This window comes from Haliotis rufescens, unplaced genomic scaffold (genome assembly GCF_023055435.1).
Source record: "Haliotis rufescens isolate VD_foot unplaced genomic scaffold, xgHalRufe1.0.p SCAF_7, whole genome shotgun sequence".
NCBI classification, from domain to species: domain Eukaryota; kingdom Metazoa; phylum Mollusca; class Gastropoda; order Lepetellida; family Haliotidae; genus Haliotis; species Haliotis rufescens.
This window is the reverse complement of record NW_025964361.1, coordinates 57903921-57931175: the sequence shown is the minus strand read 5'-3', so window position 1 is coordinate 57931175 and position 27255 is coordinate 57903921. Positions and strand designations below refer to the sequence as shown.

The 27255-nt window shown below is 38.9% G+C and overlaps 1 protein-coding gene across 5 annotated transcripts; it reads right to left on the bottom strand.

Annotated features, from left to right (window-relative positions):
• LOC124125203 (receptor-type tyrosine-protein phosphatase epsilon-like) lies at nucleotides 1-27255 on the bottom strand. 5 transcript variants are annotated; one of them, XM_048387500.1, is made up of 29 exons: nucleotides 27105-27255; nucleotides 24213-24353; nucleotides 23130-23339; nucleotides 14627-14827; nucleotides 14094-14225; nucleotides 13772-13918; nucleotides 13195-13338; nucleotides 11707-11847; nucleotides 11139-11282; nucleotides 10894-11031; nucleotides 10632-10769; nucleotides 9615-9729; nucleotides 9425-9504; nucleotides 8958-9238; nucleotides 8730-8817; nucleotides 8561-8631; nucleotides 8153-8189; nucleotides 7741-7841; nucleotides 7473-7598; nucleotides 5889-6034; nucleotides 5052-5187; nucleotides 4739-4885; nucleotides 4178-4199; nucleotides 3734-3768; nucleotides 3268-3387; nucleotides 2797-2913; nucleotides 2504-2640; nucleotides 1560-1692; nucleotides 1-732 (listed from the first exon to the last, which is right to left on the bottom strand). In XM_048387500.1, exons 1-29 carry the CDS (start codon nucleotides 27169-27171, stop codon nucleotides 661-663), a joined length of 3567 nt encoding a protein of 1188 aa, XP_048243457.1. In that variant the 5' UTR covers nucleotides 27172-27255; the 3' UTR covers nucleotides 1-660. The 5 variants fall into 5 exon arrangements, with proteins under 5 accessions (XP_048243457.1, XP_048243455.1, XP_048243456.1 ...); XM_048387498.1 differs by having other exon boundaries at nucleotides 27066-27221; XM_048387499.1 differs by having other exon boundaries at nucleotides 8958-9232; nucleotides 27066-27221.

The window sequence follows — 27255 nt, the reverse complement described above, 5'->3', positions numbered from 1 at the left end:
TCATATAGCTGGAATATTGCTGAGTGCGGCGTTAAACAACAAATAAACAAACAATTTTTTTTACAAAAGAACTACAAGAGGCAAATGTTCTTAGGCAGCAAGTTCGCCAAGTACACTCGTATATCGTTCTTTTGATACTTCTGTACTCGCCAATGCATACTGTCACTTCTGTACGTGAAGTTGCACAACGGTGCTTGCTGATATCCAGATGCAGACATTTCTGAATAGCTGATCATGTTAATCTGAAGTGTCGAAACAGAAGTCTCAAATGCCATTCACCACTTTCCAATAAGTTATCGTAGTAAGTTGTATGTTTCGTTAAGTGGGGATAATTCAACAGCTTGTCAGTGACTATTGCTCTGATCGCAAGCAAATATTTAGTGATAGTTTATGCAGGTGAATATATATTTAAGTTGGTCTAGAGTCATAAATATAAGGACAATTCAGACAATATCCACTGTGCTTTGGTAGCATGTGTAGAGATGTTGTACACAGGGTAGCACTGAAACAAACATATCTCAGTGTAACATCCAGCAGTACATGAAAGATATACATTTATACATATAAAAAGTTCACATTTCATACATGCTTTCTTCACAGACATGCATGTATGGTTTTATTGGTAATGTCACATGAAGTGTTGTGCAGTTGTGGAAGCTGTCAGAAGTTGGCGTAAACATTACTTGACACCAGCCGCCGCTGGGCAGACTCAAGACAGAACATGACGTCAGCCTGAAATTGTAGAAAAAGATATTTTAGCAAACATTGCCCGGTAATAAAATGGTTTATACAACTCTCTTCGTCACAATTTCGCCGTGATATTGCTTTAATATTGCTAAATTCGGCGTAAAACCATACTCTCTCACTCACTTCACCACAATTGTTTCTAATGAGTTTGTTCTCTCCCGAAAATATTGTGATAATGGGACAATCAGTTTTTAATTGGACAAGAGGCCGGTCACATGACGGACTCCGAAACTGACGTCCACAAACGTATGAACGAGATTCTATTCTGATGAATGAAATGATGTAAACACTCCCAGGCTACTTCCACATAACATCGGAAAACACTGGGACTCCTGCCTCAAATCTGCAGCTACCAATGAATCTATTCGACACGTCTTTCAAATCACTTTTACATATTTAGAAAATTAAGCTGTGACGATAGACAATCTACTGTTGCAATACGCTCAGTGACGACGATTTCGAAATATCCCCCGTCGTTTTGAAATCCTCGGCCGGTCAATCTTGTACAACTCACTGTCACAATGACCAACTTACTGAGGACCCAGTATTATTTTTATCTAGATGGTAATTAATGTATTTGTAGTTTGCATTTTCCGCAGTTAACTGAACATTACACCGACGATATAATATTTGTGTATTGGAAATATTCAGAATAAAATTGCATGCAGAACGAACAGCAGAATGTGTGATAGTCTATTTTCATTCAAACAGCATACGTTCCACAATCCACATCGTGATGCCTAATGGTTGTGTCATTCCGTTTATAAATGTAAACTTAGCAGACAGTTATGCTATCCAGATGTATTTTCTACCTCAGTGAATGGCGGACCTCCAAGAAATGTGTACAGTTGTCGCATGTTGTTGATGACGTCCACCCTACCGTCGTCCTGCAGTCTGCTGGCGATGTTCAGCAAAAGTACCAGGAGACGACAGTCGGTCACAGGGCTGGGGTTAGGAAACACTTCGTATATAATTATGACAATAGCAACACCAATCCGACTCACTGATACTTTGATCTTTTGCACTGGACGTGTCCGGATATGCTTTTAGTTCCGCCTATTTCAACTGTACAGTGATTAGAATCTTGACGACCATTCACGACTTTCTGACGACAACCCAATTACACAAACAGTTCTCCCACATTTACTCGTTACAAACAATCCGTTGTATTGATTGTTTCACAGATATTTTTGCTGAGATTAGATGAAACAATAGGCTCATCTCAGAGATGAGGTGAAATGGGGTTTAGCGTCACGTCCAAATTTTTTGCAGTTATACAGCGGCGTGTGTGTGTGCCAGTGTGTGTGTGTGTGCGTGTGTGTGTGTGTGTGTGTGTGTGTGTGTGTGTGTGTGTGTGTGTGTGTGTGTGTGTGTGTGTGTGTGTGTGTGTGTGTGTGTGTGTGTGTGTGTGTGTGTGGCTGCTTGTACCAGTCCGGACTGATGCATAGTGCTAGCCCACTGAGACACCATGCTGTAGTTTAACATGAATACCCTACCCAGACAAAGTATACCGACCCTGAGCCGACCAGTCCTTGTTTTAGCCCCGCCAGACAGGGTAACAACAAGTACCATCTTTTAACGTCTTTTGGTATGAAGCGTCCGGGCGGACGCTCTACCACTACACCACGGAGGAGGTCCTCATCTCAGATAAAGTGGCAACAATTCTTCCTCACAAATCTTTATATCATCAGTGTTCAAGTGATGACATTTGTTTTATTTTACACCTTAAGGATGTCATAAGGACTGATGTACTTACTCAGAGATGATAGTGCTGGAACTTCGTTGTGGATCACTAGTCCATGTAAGGAAACTGTCAATCAGCCAGCTGATATTCGGGTCTCGTGCACTTCCTGTGATGTGATAGTGCTGTATGGTGGTGGTATCGTCACAGTCCTGAAATAATGATAAGGTGGACTTCATTTGTTCACTGTACAAAGCATTGTATTCACTTTAATATGAGTCAATAGAGGTCCTTCTCCATATTATAGCCGAACATTTTCAAACATTTAATTTTCTCAAGAAGACTAAAACATTTTTTCACAGGCTTACCTTTATATTGATATCAATTGTATTCAGCAAAATGTCATTAGACAAAGCAGTGGAACTGCGCATGCTCACTGCAAGCCTCTCTGTCGTAATGGGACTATCAACTGATGGTAGATAACTCTAGAAACAGATGGAAATATTAAAACAATTGAAAGAAGCAATACAAGTTCTAACGCATTTTGTGCATTTTCGGATTGGCTGCTTTAAAAAAATAAAACAAGTACATGTTGAACTCTTTCCTGATGCAAGTCCTTTGCCCCTTCGCCGCATCAGTCCCTGATTTAATTTACTCGGCTTGTCATCTACATTCGGTTCTCGTGATGGGTTTCATCAAAGAGTTAAACTTCTGAAACCTGCATCCATTTATGGTATAGCAGTAATCTTGTTTAAAGTAAATCCAACTCTATGACTCGCTCCCTCAATCATATTATCTTATATGTTTCAGGTAAGGTCATTTCAGAGTGTAAAACCAACCAGATCACCGACAGCAAACGTGAGCAGGCAGTGCGAGTCACTGTTGTAAACCTGATTCCAAACTTCCTCCTTGTCCGGATGTGACGTCATTATGAAGAAGCCATTACGCGTTGTGTAAGACTGTAGGCAAATAACAGGAAAATTAATAATCGTGCACATTCAGCTGAGGCGTTATTTTCATTTCTCTTTATATGTGTTTGATGCAACATAAGGAACATGTACATTTTGATACAATTATAAAGACAAACTAAAGACATTATGCAACGGTACATTTTGCATCTTCCCCCTTTCTGTAAGACATCAATGACCAAGACAGGTCACCATCAAAGACACTTTAAAATGTCTGACTCAACATGTGCTTTGTACAAGGGAGATAACTCCAGGTGGTTTAATATTCCAATCAACATGACATGCACAACATACAATCTTTTCAAGTCAACCTGCAAAAGCATTCTATGACACTTACGTGAACGCTTCTGACGTTGACGACCTCGGTTTTTCCTGAAAACGAATCGCTCATACTTAGTTGCATAAAATATTATATATCTTCAATTTCTCATGACGAAGATATATGAACATATATCCCTGTGTGTGACCTCTTAGATTATTATGCATCAACCTATATAATAACCTACAAGTCCAGAACAAAGTAAATTATCAACAGGCTGACACAAAGTGACATCGATATATGACAGTACGTTCAAACAGAAAAAGGAACAGTGCTGCACATATGACTCTACTTATGTACCCATCTATTTAAAGGAGTCACAAAATCAATTTGCTTTAAGCAGAGATTTCTTATGATAACAGAAAGGGTTACAATTGTGTAACTTTTATTATGTAAAGTTACATGTGCTAATGAGCAAGCCAATATATATATTGGGGGTTCATTATTCTGACGTGTACTCACTTTGGTGTACATTCCTCAACGCCTGGAAAGCAATTGAATATACTGCATTCAGTAATGAAAATACAATACATATTTGGAAATCAATATTTCACTCGAGCCAAATAACAATTTGCCGGAAATACTTTCAGTCTGACGTAATGACACCATGTTTTTCTGAGTAAAAAACGGTCAGTAAGAAAATACATAAAAAATAGAACAGACAAATTTTCTTGTCAAATTACTCTTTATCTCATCTCCTTACCAGACGAAAGTGGACATGTGACATTCATTTTGTCAGGTCACTCGATGAAATAAACGTCTAATTTGATGACAAGTCGTGAAACAACCTCAAGTTAATGACTAAGTAATAACGATTCCCCAAGTGTTTGGATGACTGGCATCTTAGACGTATCAACAGTTTGCTTTGGTGAGAGATTTACACAGTGGCGTGCTATTTTGCTACGATATTCCAGTCCCGGCAATGTTGTATGCTGATAATAGCGCTATAATTGTGATACTCGCACACTCCCTATGCTATAGCTACATCTGTTAACAAGACATATACACAGCAATGTCAGGCACCTCCAGATGTTGTTGTATAGTCTTGTTGCCAAAGTTGACGTCAGATACGTGATCCAGATCCATCTGCCGGAGGACGTCAGCGTCCAGTGACGTGTCACCCTCTGTCACCGCCCTCGCCACCGCCTGGTACACGAACAGGTACTGCTCCTGGATACAGACAAAGACAAACATGCATAGGCAAGAAACCATCCACTATTTGATGAATGTATTTGCGCAGTCATACGGATTATGAAACATGTATCGCCTATTATATATAAGTACCCATCTCACTATTGTGATCAGGCAATGACTAGACATCACCGATCGTAAATACCTCTGTCTGAATCATGTTCTTCCTCTGCCCTCTCATGTTGGAGACGAAGCTGACGACGTCCACGACGTCCTCTGACTTTGCCTGCTCCACAAGGCTCTCGATAGCGATGTACGTCCCCGTCCGACCGATACCAGCACTAAGGGAAGAAGAAAGGTTGAAGTTTGATAAACTGTGTGTCTATTTGACGTTAACAAGCAGTTTTATGAAACCCGCATGTTGCAAGGATTAGGTACAAAACAAGCTCGTTATCAGTTTTATCTGAGAAGTCATAGCTTCTCTTTTGATCACGAAATAAATGATAACATATGATGATGAACAAAATCAGTACTATGTGCTACTAATTTATTTATTTTAAAGTATGACTTATTTATTTTTTTAACGCCGCATTCATTAGCATTCCAGCAATAAGGCTGTGGCGTCAACATCATCGGGTTTCGACCAGGCAATCCAGTGAGTGATATAATTAGAAACATCCCACGTCATCACGCAATCCATCGTGACTGATGGCCTGACGAGGGATCCATTTAGTCGCCTCCAACGACAATTTCAGGTTGTTTGTTTGTTTGGTTTTTGTTTAACGCCGCACTCAGCAATACTCCAGCTATATGACGGCGGTCTGTAAATAATCGAGTCGGGACCAGACAATCCAGTGATTGACATCATGAACGTCGATCCACTAAATTGGGATCGATGACAGGAATCAACCAAGTCAGCCTGACCACCCGATGCCGTTAGTCGTCTCTTACGACAAGCATAGTCGCCTTTTACGGTCATAGGTTTTAAGGGGGCCTGTTCTATCCCAGAATCATAAGGTGCAAAAGATGTATTGTATTATGCCTGCAATGGACCACGATCGGCTCTGTTTGTTGTCCAGATATGGCTTCGGTCCTCCACATGAAGTCCAGCAGGGCAGCAGTGTCCGGCACACCATGGTCTGGCCAGCTGGTGAAGTTGAGGTGGTGAACGTCCCGTTTCTTGCATTCCTGACCACACAATAACAACACTTAATGAACACTACTGGACATGAATGCAGCCAACAAAAATAACTCGGATCCACTTGGGGTCAATGTGTGCATGGAAATGGGTCCTGAATGTATAGCCCTTTGTGGCCCCGTTCGGATTTGTCCATATGCTCCAACTGGGTCCTGAGGTGTCAAATGTGTATAGCCCATATGTGACCTTCATGGGTTGTTTCTGTGAAAGTGTTATGTGTTTTTGTCCTTGCATGCAAATCACATGCAACCCTTTTGTGCCATCACTACCTCATGCATGTGTATCCACATGTATGTACATTTTGAGGTATCTATTCTCAATTTCATGTATACACTTACGGCAGTTTCCCTAATACTAATCCTAAAATAATGCCAAGAAAGAGTTTGGGAATTATTTATTATTGAGCCGTTCTATATATACTGCGCGGGTCACTTTTTAAATGATTTATAATATGTAAATCTCTTTTCGAGCAAACGTTATTCAAATCAAACATTACAATACCGAGTAGTATTTCCTCTTCTCTAATCAAAACGGCCTTATTCGGAGTAACAAAACACTTTCCACAAGACTGTATGACAAGAGGAATGACTTCAACTTTCCCCTCATGTCGAGCAATATTCCAGCAACTTCAGCCCTTTTTACGTTCATATATATGTATATTGATATACTTTTGTCATATAATGGGGTCGCACTTGTCTATCGGCTATCTAGTCAGAAATTACCATCGGGGATTGTTTTATTATCAGAATACTATTTCAGATACCAATAACCAGTGTCTAACGGGGGCGTAGCTGCGGTGTTTTAGATGTGTGGACAACATCGGAGATATTAATTGCGAATCAATTTAGCGAGGATGCAAGAAGGATAAGTTAATATATCTGTGCTTCTAGACCTAGGCAACAAAAGATCTTTCCTTGAATGTTAAACAACTAGCTTTGTTGAGCAAGGCGGGTAAACATGACGTCTTGAAAACTTTGAAACCGCAAAGGAGCTCGTGAACAACCCTCACCACAATGGCGAAAGGTTTCCGGTAAACTGCATTTATACTTTGGTTCCTTGATGAAACTACGTTTGAGATTTAACATATGTTTGGCAAATTTCTTTTGCCTACCTGGTATTTGGCGATAGAATCAACAATGACATGATATGATAAAGAGGTTAACGCTTGTATGTTTTGGGATTGTAAATATCCTCGCAATGTGCAATTTTTATTCCTAATACTGACACTTTAAATATCTCAAAACAGCTAATTTATTCCCAACAACACCCATGCGTACCTGCTGGCGGGGATATTTTACATTATAATGGCATTATTAAACAGAACTGTAGGTGATCGGAATATTTATGTTCATATTATAGCATCAGCAGATCTTTCTATAATCTTACCAATATTCAAATAATAGTATCAGGGTAAACGATGCATTTTACCTTTTTACTCTCAACAGACAGCTTTGTGATTGTGTAGTTTGATAGTCGTGTTTCAGATACCATTGTCACCATAACATCTCCATACGTCTTGGTGCCTTTCTCAGGCCAGTACCGAAGGCACTTCACCTAAAACAAGAATACACAAATGAGCAGCAGTTCAGTACGTCGGACGTTCAGAAAATTATATCAGCGAAAAGCAGTGGATATTTGCACAGTCTGCCCCTAAACAATTTCACAATGTCTTTATTTCATTGCCAAATATATTTACCTTGCCTCCCTCAACGAGACCAGTTACCATAACAACAGTTCTGCATTCCTCCTTCCAGATCATTCTCCAGAAGTCGACCACCACTTGAGAGTTGTAGGGGCCTGGAGAGGACATTGATACTGAGTCATTGTTCATAATATCATATTGCGATTGTATTATGAGTATCTTTACCAACCGTTACACAGATGTTCAGTGTTCACTGTTCAGTGTTCACTGTTCTTTAAACAAGGTTCATCTATTTCATAAAGTAATTGGTGTTCCTCATCAATAGTTCATGCAATAATACAATTTTTGGCTAGTGTCGTATCGATGTTAACTGTTGATACAAGTATTGATCAGATCATAAACATGTAATTACAATACATTGGTTTGATTGGCTGCACCCCTAGTGTGTGCTGTAGCTGCTCGTTACCTTGTGCGGCTATATAACGTCTGTCTCTCTTGTAGCCCTGACAGAAAATGTGAATATGAAAGTAAAATAAAACTTATAAAATAAGAAACATATTAATCAAACTGTTCTCTTCTGTGGTGAACAACACACTTCTATAGACGGGTTAATAATAACGACAAAATCCAAGAAATGTATGCTACAAGCTGAATCCATTATACAGTTCTGACTTTATTATAAACATGTTTATGAACAGAGTGATGAAACCAGATGTACGCGAAAAGGTACCACATGTCACAAACACATGCAAAGTGCCTACCTGAATAAACACAAGAACATGATTTTGGTCAGTGATGCATCATCAAATTTGCCGACATGTCTACCATAAAACGTTTTGAAAGCTTTACTACGGCATTGTATGTTGTAACTTACGTCCAGGTAGCTGGCGTTGATGTAATCTCCGCCATCACCAGCATCCTGCAGTATCACACGGTTGTAGTCATCTGTGGGCACAGATTCCCCATAAGCATAAGGGTCATATATATGTAGGTATGGTAAATTGAAAGTTGAAAGTGACAATTCGCTTTGATGTTCAACTTACAGGGATAATATCCTCTGAATCTGTTCTTCCCGTTATTTTGGGGCATCTGTGATTCCCCGTAAGGATGAATGAAGCCATCTGGGAGACGCTGTGGAGAAAGAAGTATCCTTATCATTTTCATTCTCTATGGTTTAGCTGTTCTGGTTTTGCGTTTGTATATGTGAATTGGATGTTATCTTCGTGTCTGTTCATATGAGTTCAAATTACGTTTTAAATAAAATATACAACCTTGAATTCCCCTTCTCCCAGTTGCGGTAATTCTTCAAATTCTGTAACTTTTGCTTCTAGCGAAGACACAGAGATCACATGACCAACGCCAGCCTGATCCAGGTTGTAGTAGTTTCTGTCAGGGATTTCCGGTGCTTCCTCTTGTTGTATTGAAGCGTGTGCATCATCGTCCTCCTCCTCTAAAGTTACCACACTTGGACGTTTTCGAACCGATCCCTCCGTCTGGACCTGAGCTTGTTTCTCTTCAGCGAATCCAACATTCATATAGACATTTCCTGCATCTCAAACGAAATGTAAAACGTCAACGCCCAGAGAATGATTATAAGCAGTCTCGATAATCCGCCGAAACAATGGTGGATAGTGATTCTCTTGGCAGTTTTAATGTCTCTGCACATAAGATGTCACATAAAATACACATCCTATGTTTTTAGACTGTATTAAACGTAAAAAAAAAAGTTTATCAGTACCTGACTCTGCCTCAGACTTCTTTCGAGGTCTCTGGACAACTCCATCATTAGGATGTTTCCTTTCCCTTTGTCTTCTGCGTCTATGAAAAGTAAAATATATATTTATATTATTATCCAAACATCCTTTGTATTGAGCCATACCTAAAAGATCGAAATAAAGACTTCATGCAGTGTTATAATTAGTACGAACCTTATGATGAAAATGATGAGAACCAGCACAAGGGCCGCCAGGATGACACCCACCGCAGCCCCAATGTATGTTGGTATGAAGTCATCGGGACCAGGTCCAGTTGATGCAATGGCCTCTTGAGAAAGTTTGTATTGGAAGTATGTCAACGAATGGGTGGAACGGTATTAATATGACATGTTCCAAACTTGAACAGACACATAAAATATAGCTGGGATGACAATAACAACGTGAAATGTCTTATGATAATTTGGAAATATGGACGTCCTCGTCGGCTAACTTTGAGAGAGAGTGTTTTCAAATGCTTCTTCTTCGTGGCTGCTCATTACTATTTAGAACAGGATTCGTATTCCTGGTATTTGTTTCTCAGAACTAAAATGATTACACTGTAGAAAAAACAAGTGAGGATTCTTCATTTCTGGTGAATAATGCACGCTCTTAGAGAAATGGGAGGACATCAATTTAGCCTAGGATTTGATTCGTTTGTATATTATTCACATACACTGCATAAGACACAGTTAACATAATTACTTTCACATAAGTACTATACCATGTGCCATAATATTGAGCAAAGAAACTGTATCTAGAGACAAGACGTTCTTAGTTTTGATGAGTGTTTTATTCCGAGCAAATTTCACTTAGGTGGTTGTTTGGGTAAAACGGGACAAGCAGATGTCAGACTGATACATGTACATTACACACAATACTATGGATTTCCGCAGCATGACGCTTGATACACAAATGATGGATGCTGCACTTTTGATGTACACTTATTTATGCTTTTGAGAAGATAATTTGAACATATTGTGATGTCCAAAGTCAACAAAGTATATATAACAGTGGAGACATCAAGGTTAGATGTTATGTGTTGTTATATCATTTCGCCTTGGGAACTGAATACAGCATTACTTATAATTATGTTCTTTCATTTTAACAATGCTAAGAGACATTCCTTGATTATTCTGTCGTTTTACTGTTTGAAATATGTTCCCGGTAGCACAATACAAGTTTGCTATATACCTGTACAGTCAGATAGTGACCACCCTGCCATACATCCACTGTCACAGTGCCCTGTTGTGTTACAGGATGAGTCCCCCACACAGTGTCTGGAGGTACAGGTCTTCACACAGTTAGCTCCGTAATGTTGACTGTCGCAGGCTGCAAAGAAAAGATGCTCCGCTAATTGCTGAAGTTGAAATGTGTCAACTGTGTGTACCATCGATATGCACTGCATTCTTCACTACAGATCGAATCCTCTTGGAACTGACATACAGAATCATACCTGTACAGTCGTCCAGTGTCCACCCTGTCTCACACCCGCTGTCACAGCCCCCTGTTGTGTTACAGGAAGAGTTCCCCACACACTGTCTGAAGGCACATGTCTTGTCACAGTTTGGACCATAACGATGAGGTTCACAAGCTGCAACATGAACAAATATGTATACAATCATTATTTTGAATCGATATCTGTTTAAAAATAATATTAAAATAAAATAACACACCAACTGATTGGCCTTACAGACTTACCCTGTATACAGTCTATGCCCATCCATCCTGGTTTACATCTAGTAACACATTTTCCTGTCACATGATCACATGACGAGTTTCCTGCACAGTTCCTCTCAGTACATTGCCTGCTGCAGTTTTGTCCATAGGTCCCAAGGGAACATTCTGTAAAAGTATACGCAATATCGTCATATATACAACGTGTCTCGTCATTAGCACCATGTAGCCGTGTTATTGTGACTGTAGTATGTCCATGTCATTGTAATGATCCATGCATACATACCTCTCTTACATATTGCGCAAGGATGCAAATCCAGTGGTCAGCAAGTACACTTACATCTACATTATCCTGGTGATAATCTTTTGGAAGCATAATAGAGAAGGAATTTTAAGCTGAGTTTCAGTGAACAGCCGGAGACACAGTTACATCTACTATAGATTGACATAGATATGTACCCGAGGGTAACGTGTGTGCATATGTACACATACTACACATTCAACTTTCTGTACAGGGTAATCTACATGACAATACAACGTTCAAACAGTATGTGTATCCGTCTTTTTGTACAGAAGAATGGTGATGGTGTACCATGTTTACAGTCAACCTCTGTCCATCCAGGAAGACATCCCCTGTCACAGTCCCCTGTTGAGTTACAGGAAGAGTTCCCCACACAGTGTCTGGAGGCACAGGCCTTATCACAGTTTGGACCATACCGATGAGTTTCACAAGCTGCAACATGAACAAATATGTATACAATCATTATTTTGAATCGATATCTGTACAAATAATATCAAATTAAAAAAACACACCAAATGATTGACCTCACAGACTTACCCTGTACACGGTCTCACGCACTAATTGATTGACCTTACAGACTTACCCTGTACACTGTCTAATGCACTAATTGATTGACCTCAAAGACTTACCCTGTACACGGTCTCATGCACTAATTGATTGACCTAATAGGCTTACCCTGTACACTGTCTAATGCACTAATTGATTGACCTCACAGACTTACCCTGTACACTGTCTAATGCACTAATTGATTGACCTCACATACTTACCCTGTACACGGTCTCATGCATTAATTGATTGACCTCACAGACTTACCCTGTACACTGTCTAATGCACTAATTGATTGACCTCACAGACTTACCCTGTACACTGTCTAATGCACTAATTGATTGACCTTACAGACTTACCCTGTACACTGTCTAATGCACTAATTGATTGACCTCACAGACTTACCCCGTACACGGTCTCATGCACTAATTGATTGACCTAATAGGCTTACCCTGTACACTGTCTAATGCACTAATTGATTGACCTCACAGACTTACCCTGTACACGGTATCATCCACTAATTGATTGACCTCACAGACTTACCCTGTACACTGTCTAATGCACTAATTGATTGACCTCACAGACTTACCCTGTACACTGTCTAATGCACTAATTGATTGACCTCACAGACTTACCCCGTACACGGTCTCATGCACTAATTGATTGACCTTACAGACTTACCCCGTACACGGTCTCATGCACTAATTGATTGACCTCACAGACTTACCCCGTACACGGTCTCATGCATTAATTGATTGACCTCACAGACTTACCCTGTACATTTTCTAATGCACTAATTGATTGACCTCACATACTTACCCTGTACACTGTCTAATGCACTAATTGACTGACATTACAGACTTACCCTGTACACTGTCTAATGCATTAATTGATTGACCTCACATACTTACCCTGTACACTGTCTAATGCACTAATTGATTGACCTCACAGACTAACCCTGTACACAGTCTAATGCACTAATTGATTGACCTCACAGACTTACCCTGTACATTGTCTAATGCACTAACTGATTGACCTAACAGACTTACCCTGTACACAGTCTAATGCACTAATTGATTGACCTCACATACTTACCCTGTACACTGTCTAATGCACTAATTGATTGACCTCACAGACTTAACATGTACACAGTCTAATGCACTAATTGACTGACCTTACAGACTTACCCTGTACACTGTCTCATGCACTAATTGATTGACCTTACAGACTTACCCTGTATACAGTCTATGCCCATCCATCCTGGTTGACATCTAGTAACACATTCTCCTGTCACATGATCACATGACGAGTTTCCTGCACAGTTTCTCTCTGTACACAGCAAGCTGCAGTTTTGTCCATAGGTCCCAAGGGAACATTCTGTAAAAGTTTACGCGATATCGTCATATACACAACGTGTCTCGTCATAAACACCATATAGCCGTGTAATTGTGACTGTAGCATGTCCATGTTAATGTAATGATCCATGCATACATACCCTTTTTACATATTACACAAGGATGCAGATCCAGTGGTCAGCAAGTACACTTACATCTACATTATCCTTGTGATAATCTTTTTGAAGCATAATCGAAAAGGGATTTTTAGCTGAGTTTCAGTGAACAGCAAGAAACAAAGTTACATCTTCTTAAGATTGACATATACATGTACTTCCCGAGGGAGACGTGTGTGCATATGTACACATGCTACGTTTACACGTTCAGCTTTCTGTACACAGTAATCTACATGGCAATGCAACGTTCAAACATTATGTGTATCTGCCTATTTATACAGAAGAGTGATGATGGTGTACCCTGTTTACAGTCCACCTGTGTCCACCCAGGAAGACATCCAGTGTCACATGACCCAGTATGCCGGTCACATGACGACGGAGCAGCAGCACATTTCCTGTTTCCACATGTCTCGTTACAGTTGACACCGTAATGGTCCTTATCACACTCTAGAAATGAAAGGTATCACATTACGTTTTAGCGTGTGTTAAGAGGATGCTCAGAATCATTCTTAACATGAGGTAAAAGGGTTATTATCAAGACAGAGGTATTCAAGTTTACTCTCATTTCTCTCATACAATAAATAAATCCCATATTATAGCAAAAATTATGTTTGTTCCTTACCAGTAGAACAGTTTTGTCCCTGCCATCCTGGCCGGCAGTCACTAGCACAGATCCCACTGAATCTGCCACAGGACCCGTCAGAACAATGGCAGAAATGGTTGCAAAGTTCGCCAAAGGTTCCGTGACTGCAGACTAAATAATCGAATTGAGCATTGGCGTTGTTCTTGTTTCTGTTTTAAACAGTTGGGCGTTAAGAAACAAGAAATGTATGTTGACATTGACAGTAGAAATGTTTCAAATAAGTGTCAAATGGTGTTATGAAAGCCAAGAGATATGAAAGTCCTAGATTCTTATCACTTTGGTGAAACACACGAACCCTGGCCATAATCTGGCGATCAGAGGATGAAATTATGTACAAGTGTTAGCTTATGTATGTAACTTGCTGGGAGGAACAATGTATATAGCAACACATCACCGAGGGGCAAACAAAGAATATCCCTTGCATAACACTGCCTCCTGATTAACAGTCATGGTGGAATGGCATATCTGATTTGAAGATAGATCAACAAAACCAACAAAATATTTATCCATACCATAAATCTCCACCTCACACAGATTAAGTGGCTGTGTGCTGTGTGAAATGGCGAAGTATTTCCCTGTGCCATCACACGTCACGTCGTACACGCTGTTGCCTGTTTCAGCTGTGTCTTTGGGGATTGTGTAGCAGGTGACGCCGGGTGTGGAGCTGCTGGAGTTACTCAGGGAGAGGACAGCAGTTTTGAGTCTGTCAATATCTGAAATGGTGATCATTATAACCTAAGTTAAAGTGACAAATAATCCTAAAACATATCTAATAAAAGCAGGGTCGTTTGTGCGGTTCAGACTATATCATAAGCATGTTTGTATGACATAGTTGTCGCATTTTAAAAGATTATATTTTCAAATTATATATCCCATGTATCTTACATTAGTAAAAGTGTTTTGCCTTTCAAATCTCATCAAAACTAGCAAGTGTTTGTAATGGGTTTGGTAGTGTAACATACACATAAACGAACATACATCATGATAGATCATCTTTATTTCCTCCAGTTGATGAAGAACATTGATATGAGATATAAATGTATATATATAACAGCTGATATATTGTATGTACAGACAGTTTCACATCGTTATCAAATAATGTTTCTTAGTAGGTTTTTCCACATTTTAACAGTTTTACATACACGAAGCATGATATTTGCCCATAGATTGTATTCAATTGCCATAGTACTTTCTGTTGGCAAACCGCCAAGTAAAAAGGACAGAAAGGTATCGTCATCATCGTTCTAAATACTAGAAAAAGTTGTCACATCTAGTAAATCAATAATAAACTCAACAAGAATATTTCTTTGTTGTTGAGTCTTTTTACAATACATAAACACATGTTTGATAATATCAAAATCAAATGTGCCGCATAAACATTCATCAGATTGTATACTGTAGGTGCTAAGGCATAATAAATATGCTAAATCATAGAAGTGTTCCGGCCTTTCAATTGTTAGTAACCAAAGTCTGTGTACCTTAGGTGATCGTATAAGAGAGTATCGTTTTAGGTTTTCTCTTGAATGAATCTCTGCATGAATTATGTTATGGTCACATACGCTTATTTGTTCTTTAACTCGACTCGCCCATGCATGTTTTGAGGGGAAATGAGAATAAATGGTATATGTGTTTATGTCATTATTGAGTTCATACTTGTTTACAAGTGAAAGCATGTGGTACACGGGTGACATTTTACATTTATCATCTTTTTCTTTAATTGTATCGAGTTCAAACTGAACAAGCCTGTGCTGAAATAGTCTTTTAAATGCAAAGTTAATGTCACTATTACATAGTCTTCCCAGTAATAAGAGAGCTCGTTGATCAATGTACGCCTGGAGAGAAATTAAACCCAGACAATCTCTGGTGACGACGGAAGGAGTGCGTCTAGACAGTCCTTGAATCTTTTTACAAAAATAACGTTGAATAATTTCAAGCATTTCGTATTCCTTCGGTGACAGTTTACCCCATACACTACAAGCAAATAGTCCACATGGTAAAATTACCCTTTCCCATATACGAACAGCTGGGATAGGATTTAAGCCACCAAAGTATAGTCCATGATTATAATTTATATTGACTAACATTCTGAGTTTTTCACATATTAGATGGGTACGTTCTAAGGTTTTCTTTGATGTACTTAGACGCAATCCAGCATAAGTTACATTTTCCTTTTTAGGAAGTACTTGTGAACCAATGTAGACACATTGAGAGACAGATTTGCGAATATTCCCAAACAGTAGAAATGCACTTTTACTGGCATTATATTTCAAATGCCATCTATTAGCATAGGTGTATATATTATTCAGTAGACATTGCAGTCCGTCAGAGGAGGTGCTCAACAGCGTAGTATCGTCTGCTAATAGGATGCCGGGTGTATTACCCCATGGAAGACACAAGCCACGCCCTAAATCATCAAGTGAATACAACAAGTCGTTAATATATAGAGTAAAAAACCATGCCGGTAAAACGCGACCTTGACCAACACCTTGCTTAACATGAAACACATTTGAGGTAAAACCTCCAATGCTTACACATGACTCCATTGAGGTATATATTGTGCGTAAAAGTCGCCATAATTTTCCATTAATACCAAAGTTATACAGTTTGAAGAAAAGACCATTAAGCCAGACTCTGTCAAAAGCTTTCTCGTTGTCGAGAAAAGCGCAGTAAACTGGAGACTGTCTTTCGTTATAATAAGCTATGCTTTCCATTAATGTAAACAGGGCAGTTTCTGCCCCAGCCCCTCTCCTAAATCCAAATTGAAAGCGGTGGGGGAAGCCTTTAGATTTGTTTGCCCACCCTTCAATTCTATTCAGCAGAAGTCTTTCGAACAGTTTACTTAATACTGGAGTGAGGGTAATACCTCTATAGTTAGTGGGGTCGTCTTTACGTTTACCATGGCCTTTATGGATAGGTAAAATCTTTCCAACGTTAAACATTTTAGGTACATATTCATGGGAAACAATTTTATTATAGAATATAACAAGGTGATGGATAATAGATCTACCAGAGTATTTGATATGTTCATTAACTATGCCATCGGGACCAGGCGATTTTCCACTTTTTAGACGTTTTATAGTTGCCAATAACTCATCAGATGTGAAAGGACAAATCAACGTGGAACTAACGTCACTGTTCCCTTGGTCATTATACGAGTCATTTTCAATCTGTTCCATGCGAATATTCAAATAATCAGTAAAATCTGAGTCAAAATTGATATCATGATTTGGCATTGATAAATCCTTGAAATATTTGGAAAACAGATTACAAATTCCTTCCTGTGTATTACAGGACTCTTCATTATACACAAGCGTCTGGGTTTGTTCCTTCTTTCTTTTATATTTCTTGGTTACTCTAAAGTACTCTGTTATATAAACCTCAGCTGCTTCATATATTTCCTGAAACTTTTCGTCTTTCAGTTTTTGTTTGGAACGGCGATGCTGCTTCCTAAAGATACGTTTTGCTCTTTTATACTCAATGTAATTTGCATCCTCTTTATCATGAGATTTACCATTATAGATCCATTCACTACGGCGTTGTCGCATTGTACGATGCAACGTATTTAAATTATCTTTTTTCCAGTATGGTTTTAAATGAGATTGGAATTTTGAAGATGGTATACTTAGTTTAGCTGCAGCATGTAACGCTTGTAGGATATAGTCGTGATAACTTTCAATGTATTCATGAGGAGATGCGTACTGAGTTTCGTCAAACTGAGCACATCTAAAATAGTTTTCAGTTTCATATCGGTATAACATAAAGTCTACGTCATTAGCTTTACGCCAGTTTAGATGTTCACCGCCATGGTGGCGTGGCTGGGAATCAGTACTCAGACATAGGAATATCGGACAATGGTCTGATACTGAGTATTGAACACCAGTATCTAAAGTATAACCAACAACGTTACTAACATGTTGGAGATTAATGAACACATAATCTATCATACTTCTTATAGTTTTACATTTACTTGTGAAGGTAAAAAAGGCATTATCGTCAAGGGGTACGACAGAGATTAGATTCCGTTCAGTGAGCACTCTTTGCAGATATTTCGCTCTGCGTTTCAATATAATTCCATGCCGCAGGTCTGCATTAAAATCACCCAGAAGAATTGTCTCCCCTTAATGAGAACATCTATCATAAATCTCCAGTACATTATTAAGTTCTTCTATGTATACACTATCTAATACGTTAGATGAGGGAAGGCGAGCACCAATTATATACATAGGGCATTTATTAATGAAGAGTTTAGCCCCAATGATATGCTCGCTTGAAGGTATACTAATTGCTGACGACCTCCGACATGTACTTTTACGAATACATATGGCTATACCCCCTGCGCCTCTTTGAGATAAGTGGTCATGCTGACATTTAACATAGACGTTAAAGTCATCATCCAAGTCATAGAGTAGATATTCACGTGTGTCGTCCAGCTAGTGTTCGGTAATAACCAAAATGTTAGTTTTGAGCGAATTTCATCGAAGCAATTCAATGCCCCACGCACATTCCACGTAATCATGCGAAGAATTGCCATTAGAACAAGTATATATGTCGCAAGTCTAAAATTGTTCATCAACATTATTAATGTTCAGCCTTATCGTCATTGTACCACACATTTTTCGATAGCCACTCACGACAGTTAACGTTTTCGGGCCAGAAGCAGTCATCATCCAAGATGATATCTGCACATTGCTGTGGGACAGTTATTCGAATGGTGAAGGTAGGATTGCGTCGCCCTTCCCAGTGTTTCATGAGTCTCACATTTGTGATAGTTACATCACGTTTTTTTAGCATAGTCACATATAGCATCTCTAACAACGTCAAATGGTTCGTCAGCTCTGACATAGCTTAGGACCAGTCTTTTGTTTCTATTTCTATAGACACCGGCAAAAGACTTTTCCCACTGATTGTTGAATGTAACATTTCGTCTCCTTTACATTGTTTACAGGTTTAGTTTGTTTTTGTCTGTCGACGCCATCATGCTTGACAATGAGCGGCTCGGGGGAAGTGTCTTCAGAGCTTGGGTCTTTACTGCCTGCATTGTCATGAGTCTGAGGTCTGAATGGGAGGCTTGGGAATTGACGAGAGTCTATACTCGTGTAATCGGTCCTTTGAATTGGTGGGGAAATAGGTCTGTTGGAATTTGGGCTTCCCTTCGTAACAGTCTCCGAATATAAAAGTTTATTTCTCGTGTTCATGCAATCTATTTTTCCATCGACAACGCGCACATTCTTGTCAATAGATATAATTGTTTCTTTCACATTTCCTCTCAATTCAAGTAACTCAGTCTCTTTCTGTTTGAGTTGATTACGTAATTGAATTAAGTCCGTCTTCATTGACTGTTCATTTGAACGAAGTGTCTGAATCACAACCGTACACCTTTTCACTTCATCGCTCTTTTCATCATATGCACTGATTAACTGTAACATATCTCTGTCATATTTGTCTTGAAATTGATCCAGTTGTCTGCGCACACTGTCAAACTTCTTGTTCACATCTTCATGCAAGAACATTAGTTTCGCCAATACACTTGACAATATGTCCTTGTCCTTTTCCATAGCTACATAAGTAGTAGGCTTCATACAGGCTTGCTTTGGTCTACTTAAAACATCAGTCTGAATCACATGAGCTGGAATAGCACCTTTAACAAACTTATAGAGCAGATACACATCAGATGCATATTTTTCTGCTACGCTTTTAGTTTGACCACTTCTATTGACTCTCTTAATCAAAATGCCCTCTGGAAAGTCTCCACACTCTGCTTAAGCTACATCATAGACAGATTCTCTGATATGATTGAGCCCTGTATCATCATTATCATAGGCGTCAACCAATTTCTGCTCACAAGTCTTTCTATCATTTTCGCCAATTATCTCTTCAAGCTGCTTCAATATATTGTAGTCCAGTTCATCTGGCAGTTGTGTTGAGTACGGTTGAGCACTTTGACTCATTGTCAATATAAAGGTATAAAGAAGGATTGTTTTACCTTACATTGAGATGTCCAGTGGTCAATCACAAAATAGTCCAAATATCTCAGGGTAATGCATCACGAATCTCCAGTAATTCACAATTATTATCGTCCACTTTCTCACAAGGCTGTAGTATGCATCATACTGTTTCACCCTTGTGGGCTTATGTCATTACATAACCCTTGTCTGAAGAAGCTACAAAAAACACGTCCGTTCAGCTCGGCGTCCAGTGTCAAGTGTTTTGCCTTTCAAATCTCATCAAAACTAGCAAGTGTTTGTAATGGGTTTGGTAGTGTAACATACACATAAACGAACATACATCATGCACTTGTAAAAACTGTAATAGCATATTGTCGATACAATGTTTTGTATAAAGTTAACGTATAATTCAGGAGCGTTATAGCTTGGTGTGTAAATATAAACGGTGAGAATAACCAGTTTAGATTATCCGTCTAAACAGGTTCCATTTGGCGGAAAGGGCAAAATAGCTGTACGAATTATGATTATAATAATGGACTGCTGACAATCAGTGGTGACACCAGATGTTCAAAATACACCGTGCTCTGGTTCATCCATTCCACCGAGGAGATTCTGAATCATCACTAGAATATAGTCATTCTTTTAGGCAAATATTAAGGGAGACAGCAGTTGTTTGATAATTTTGTAAATATTTTAGTAAAGTCTTTTAATTGTCTCGTTTCTGTTTTAGCCTGTTTCTGTCTCAAGCTAGATTACTTGAGCAGTATGAAAACAACAACAATTAGACTAGCTCCAGTACTTACATAACTACTAACATAACAATAGCCACTTTCACCTATACAGTCACCAACAGCACAAGCGTCTTGCTTTGTTTTCCTTCCCAGCTTCTGTGTTATGTAAGTAAAAGGTTTCTTCTGTTTTTTGCTGACTTTGCTAAATTAGTTGGTCACTTACACTTGAAGGATATCAGTGGTTCTTTGGACTGGATTTCAAATCAGTGGACGATATATTTGTTGTGTTCAGGATCTCTATAAGGTTAGTTTGTGTTTGGTTCATATTTATGTATCTTGTAGATATGTCTGTGTATTTAGTTTTATGAATTAGATGCATTAAGGTAATGCATTGATTGGTAATTATATATATTTTATAATATATCTATATATGTCAAACTGAAAATAGTTTAAAAACATAAACTAGTACTTCATCATAAGTATACATGTTATCTCGATATCTTCAGATATTCCATACCTTCCCTCTTAATTTGTTAAACACTTCAGTTAAATCTAAACTAAATCTATAATCTAATTTAACTATTAATCACTACTGAAATACCATCTAACTACATGTGTGAATGCAGTATGTATGTGTGTAGATTATGATTGAATGGATACATATGAAAAGGTCATTTTACATGTTCTTAATTTTATTGGCCAATATCCTTTTTCTTATGCGGCCTTATTGTTTAAATTTGTTCTAGAATATGGCAATTGATGCCTGTGATCTGCCAACGCTGACATAGTTGCCAGCTCATTGCCACACAGTGGTAAGTTATGTGTACATTTTGCGTATATTGTGTTTATATTATGTTTATATCATGGCAATCTGTAGAGGCGGTATTTGTGTAACCGTCTTAAGTATTTCTATATGTAATTTGGCTTAAAACCACAAGGGTAAGTGTAATTACTGCTCAGCATGTTTGATACATTAATGTAAAATATCACGTGTAAATGTTTATAGTATGCATAGCATATTAAACTGGATGAGCCGTTTATACATTGATGTGTTGATACTATGATATGTTTTATTTCATTTATTAGATATTTTCATTGTATTTTTAGAGTACAGAGTTCAGAAACATCTAGCGTGTGCGCAAATAAAATCAGCTGTCAACTCACACCCCAGTAGCCTGTTCTGTGTTTACTGCCCTAACCGGAGCCTTGCCCGCTACTACATAAGTTCAAAGGGGAACTGGAACTCCAAAATGTTTGACTTAAGTTTTGAATAATGAAAATATGACAAGCGAGGAGATACAATACACATGAAGGTGCTAATGTTCAAATATACGTCCACTAACTAGGATCCCATCAGTCTTCAGGATGGTGCAGAGTAAAAACCTAAAATGGAATAGTTCGTCAATGTGTTTTAGGTAAGGTACTGACATACTAAAAGAATAACAAGCCGGTCGAATATTTCAGGTAATCCTGTTCCACAGTTAATCCAGATATGATAATAAGCCGACGCCCGAAGTACAATGCTAAAATGTGCCTTAAAACGTAAGATGCACGTGTGATTATATTATGCCTCAAAGTGAGATGGACCAATCAGAGAGCAGAACTAATGGCCCCATATGAGCCCGTATACCATCAGTAAAATACTATGATGGTTGTAACTGGCCTAATATGAGACCGTCAATTACAGCCATTTTGGATTTTCCACTGCCACCTCACATAAACATTTTGGTACCGAAATTCGTTATTCGACACTTTTTAGAATTTTGATATAATTAAGTTTGATGTGTTAGGACATTAATATTTTTTTAGATCGCGTTCTCGACTTTATTGATAAAAATTATAGTTAACATTATCAACAAGTCTTGCTCTAAGGTTTGAGGAGTAGTCTCCCTGTGACCCTTAACGTCAACGGTTGTGTGTATGTGTGTATGTGTATATGTGTGTGTGTATAAATATACCCTTCTGCTAACCTTATATGACACCGTATACGGGAACTCATGACACCATAACTAATTATATGTAGTATTTGTTGGAAATAATATTGACAAAAATACCAATAACGAAGTAGTCGATTTATCATGCCATGAAGATGATCGAAATATTACACGCAAAAAAAGGGGAAATTATGTATTTGAAAATCAAATTACCACTCACCAAATAACATATGAAATCTACATTTGCTAAGATATCCTGATGCAGATGTTATGAAATAGAGTATCTACATTGCGTCTTGCTTATAAGGGTCTGGAGTTCTGTTCTGTAAATATGTTTTCATAAGATTAATGTCAGTACATGAAACATTTGAATGTCTCTACAGCCCAAATATATCACATACATACTTCCTGCTCGGTTGTATATCCTGACGTCATGTATCCTGTGCGGTTGTCCCAGGTCCACTGTCCATACACTCGGATAGGTAATATTAGAGTGGAAGCAGGAGTTGTGGGACACATCCTGGTTCCGGTTCCCATCTACAGCTTTGTCTGCAGACCACGCAGCTGTATAGACTCCAGATTGAGATGTGGCTGATTTTCCTTTGGCGATGTTTTCTGTTTGGATATACATTTTCGAAGACATGTCATACAAAAACTTGACTTGACCAGAATGGTGGACATTGTCCAGAAGGAGATGGAGCTTAGTAGGCCCATCTTAAGCGTAATAAAGACAATGTTTTTTCGGTTTGCCTGAGCTGTGTTCTCTTTTGAATAATTTTTTACATAAAACTATGAATAAAAGTTATCTTCATAGAAACGAATGATGAAATTGCCCCCGTTTTGAATGCGAAGCAGTATTTATTAATGCAAAGTTTCAACAATTAAATGTTTAAGCATTTTCATATGAGGGAAAGTAAATGCTAAAACTGCGAAGGAATTTGATCTTGATAGATCCTGTAGTACAGTGAAAAAACAAGCGGAATATCAGGAATGTTTGAATATATTCACCCTTTTTCACATTTAAATATTTATTGAATTGTATTTAAACATATATAACTACAGGTAGTTTACTGACTGATTCTGTAAACTGTAGATTTCCCAAATGGGTGAATGTGTCACAGTGAGTGAGTGAGTATGGTTTTACGCCACTTTTAGCAATATTCAAGCAACATCACTGCGGGAGACACTAGAAATGGTCTTCACACATTGTACCCATGACGGGATTTAATCCTGGGTTATCTGCGTGACGAGCAAACGCTTTAACCACAAGGCTATTCCACATTCCGAGTGTGTCGCAATCTGATTGGATGAAACAATAGGATCCAAATCCTAGGAAATCTTTTGCCTGCGAAATATATGGCATTTGGCAATGCGACATGAATGCCGCATCTTTCATAAAATTTCTTTGATTAAAAGTTGTCAGAAAAACGTCTTAGAGGCTTCAGTTGTCAAGGAAGCATAAGCCGTCATCTATTGGTTAAATCACACCTTTCTGGCAGGTAGATCTATGTCCTCCCACCCAGCCAGCATCACAGTCAACTTCACATACTCCGGTTGTCTGGTCACATGAGTCCCCACAGTGACAGGAGTAGAAGCAGGAGTCTCCGAACTTTCCTGTTGGACAGGAACCTGTAAAACACACAGAGGTGAAATACATCAAATATTGACAGCGGCAGACATACATTCTCGATCAAATTCACAAACATCTTCGACTCAGTACTTCATGGATAGAGAATTTAAAACCAGCTGCATTACAACCTTGCACACACGCTCAGGCACACATGCAGGCAGGCAGGCAAGTAGGCACGCACACACACGTACGCATGCAGGCCACACGCACGCACGGACACACACAGTCACGCAGGTTGACACTGACGCACACATGCACACGCAGGCACGCACACGCAGGCAAACACACGCAGGCAAACGTACGCTGGCACACACACGCGCACACACACACATACATAATTACATGTATCGCAGGTTCGGGATTCTAGTCGTCCAAGACAAGTATTGAAGACGGAATTTCTTTAAAATGTATTTATTTGCCTGTAACATGGAACGTCAACATGAGAAAAGTGTTGAGTGCTACCAGGCTGGTTGGCTATGCATGCTAGTGCGTTTATAATGAGATAATATACTGACGTTACACTTATGGATCCATAAAATTGTCCTTTTGGTATAATATGGTATTAAAATATGAAACATATTTTCCTATAGTATTATTATTCCTTTCACACACTGTCTTACGTGCTATGCTGGTGCAGTGATTAAGTTAGTAAAAGCGATTAGCCCGATGTTTTCAAAATACGCGATCGATTCTTTACTAACTTGAAATTACATTACTTGATTGGTTATTAAGTACTATATTCTATATAATTGAAACACTACCAATAAGGTATAGATGAAGAAGGCATATTTAAGGGAGGTGCTTACCTATAACATGAAACGTCAACACAAGAAAAGTACTGAGTGCTGTCGGCCATCCTACCAGGTGACAATTGGCTATACGTTCAAATTGCCGTGACGTCATAGGTAGAATCCCGTGAATTAGGCGTTAAGCCAGGTACGGGTAGCACGTACACCTCATTATATGCAGACAGTTGAGGAGCAGCCTTGCGATGGATAAAAGTAGAAATAAGGCTACCGGCCACACACACACACACACACACACACACACACACACACACACACACACACACACACACACACACACACACACACACACACAAAATAACACACACACACACACACACACACACAATAACACACACACACACACACACACGCACGCATGCACGCGCGCACACACACACACGCACGCCGTATATCGTGTCATGTCAAAATGAAAACTTGACACTTACAACCGTTGACGTTGACGGCTAAAGGGAGACTAATCTTCAAACCTTAGAGGCCAAACCTTGTCGATAATTTTAACTATAATCTTTATCAATAAAGTCACGAACGTGATCCCAAAAAATATTGATGTCCTTGCACATCAAACATAATGATATTCAAACACAAAACAGTGTCGAATATTGAATTCTGTAACCGAATTTTCATGTGAAATATGTGAGGTCGGTTTTAGAAAATCAAAAATGGTTGCTACTGACGGTAAACGGGCTAATATGGTAGGTCAGTAGTTCTGCTCTCTGCTGATCAATCTTACTCTGACGCACACACACGCACACGCACGCACGTACACACACATACATTTTATCGTTTTTGCAGCTGAGAAAAAATCCACATTTATTTAGTACAATCCGCATTTATGTGTGATGATGATCCTATATGTCATATGCACTATTGGCTTTTTTGTCGTTTTTCTTTCATAATCCATAACATATAATTCCCCTTACTCTGTCCTATCTGGGTCCTTTTTACCTTCAATGTCCAACTCATAGTATATACTGCTTAAGGTTTGCTGAGGATTATCATAATAAAAGTGATACATGTATATTGACGAGAATGTATGGATGTCAACTTCTTTATTTTGAGAAACACAACAGCATCAACACTAACCAATCAATTGTGTTTTTGTTTCTGTTTCCCAAACCTAAATAAATCTTAATTAACCATTCACGGATTTTACCGTTCATATTTCTGGTACTCTTTATGTAGCATCCTTAGATATTGAGGCCTCGAGGATCCGTCGCCCAGTGCATGGATACTATTCACTTACGATAAAAATTATCAATGAGCGGTACATCAACAAAATCCCGACTGATGAACAGTCTAAATATTGCAAATCAGCAAAACCTGATCGCTAAAAAATGCTTCTGTTCAAAACGCAGTTATTAGGTTTGCACCTCGTTCACTGGCGCACTGTACGCCATCAAACAAGCGACCCAATAACGGGAAAATTGTCAGTCTAACATAACCTGTCAGTATCGTAGCCGAGCTTAGAAATGAAGCCACCAAGCTTCCCTTAGGTTACCTCAACTAATTGAAAAGCAACTTTATATATAGCCCCGCGTCACATGTTTTCGAGCCGCCCTCTTTTCAAAATCATGTGACAGTAACAAGATGACTCCCGATAAGCTCGTCTCGCTCGGCGAGGCATTGTCACTATAAATTTACAGGCCATAATGGGTTAGCTGTGGTCTGACTGTACAGCTGTCAGTTACAAAGATACATGTATACATATGAACGTGAACGTTTCTTACGACCTTTGTACAGTCCTTGATAATGAGAATATTAAAAATTCGCTCAGGAATAATCCTAAATGCTTTTATCTGAAGATCCAAGATGAACACTCCTTGGTATTTGATGAGTAAATGAGGTTACAGTGATACAATATATACATGATTTACACATGACAAGTACAAGTAGAAGGCTTACTTTGGTAGATATAAGTAGTGGGGTAAACTATCAACTCACCTGTCGTATGTTGTACCCAACACTCTGCCACAGCCACCCACACAAGCAGAGTCCTCACAACCGCCATAGTGGGCAACAAGGAAGTGATATACCCGGGAGGGAGTCATGCGTGAGGGGACGGCGCGGCTAGATTTACAGTCAGGACCACTGT

Bases quoted from the DNA above. Each gene is read 5' to 3' on its own strand.
- LOC124125203 (XM_048387498.1), bottom strand. From the start codon at position 27,171: ATGGCGGTTGTGAGGACTCTGCTTGTGTGGGTGGCTGTGGCAGAGTGT. The intron at 23,340-24,212 runs GTGTGATTTAAC...ATATCCAAACAG, and splicing joins TAGATCTACCTGCCAGAAAG to AAAACATCGCCAAAGGAAAA. The intron at 8,818-8,957 runs GTTGTATATTTT...CTTTCTCCACAG, and splicing joins TGGGAGAAGGGGAATTCAAG to CGTCTCCCAGATGGCTTCAT.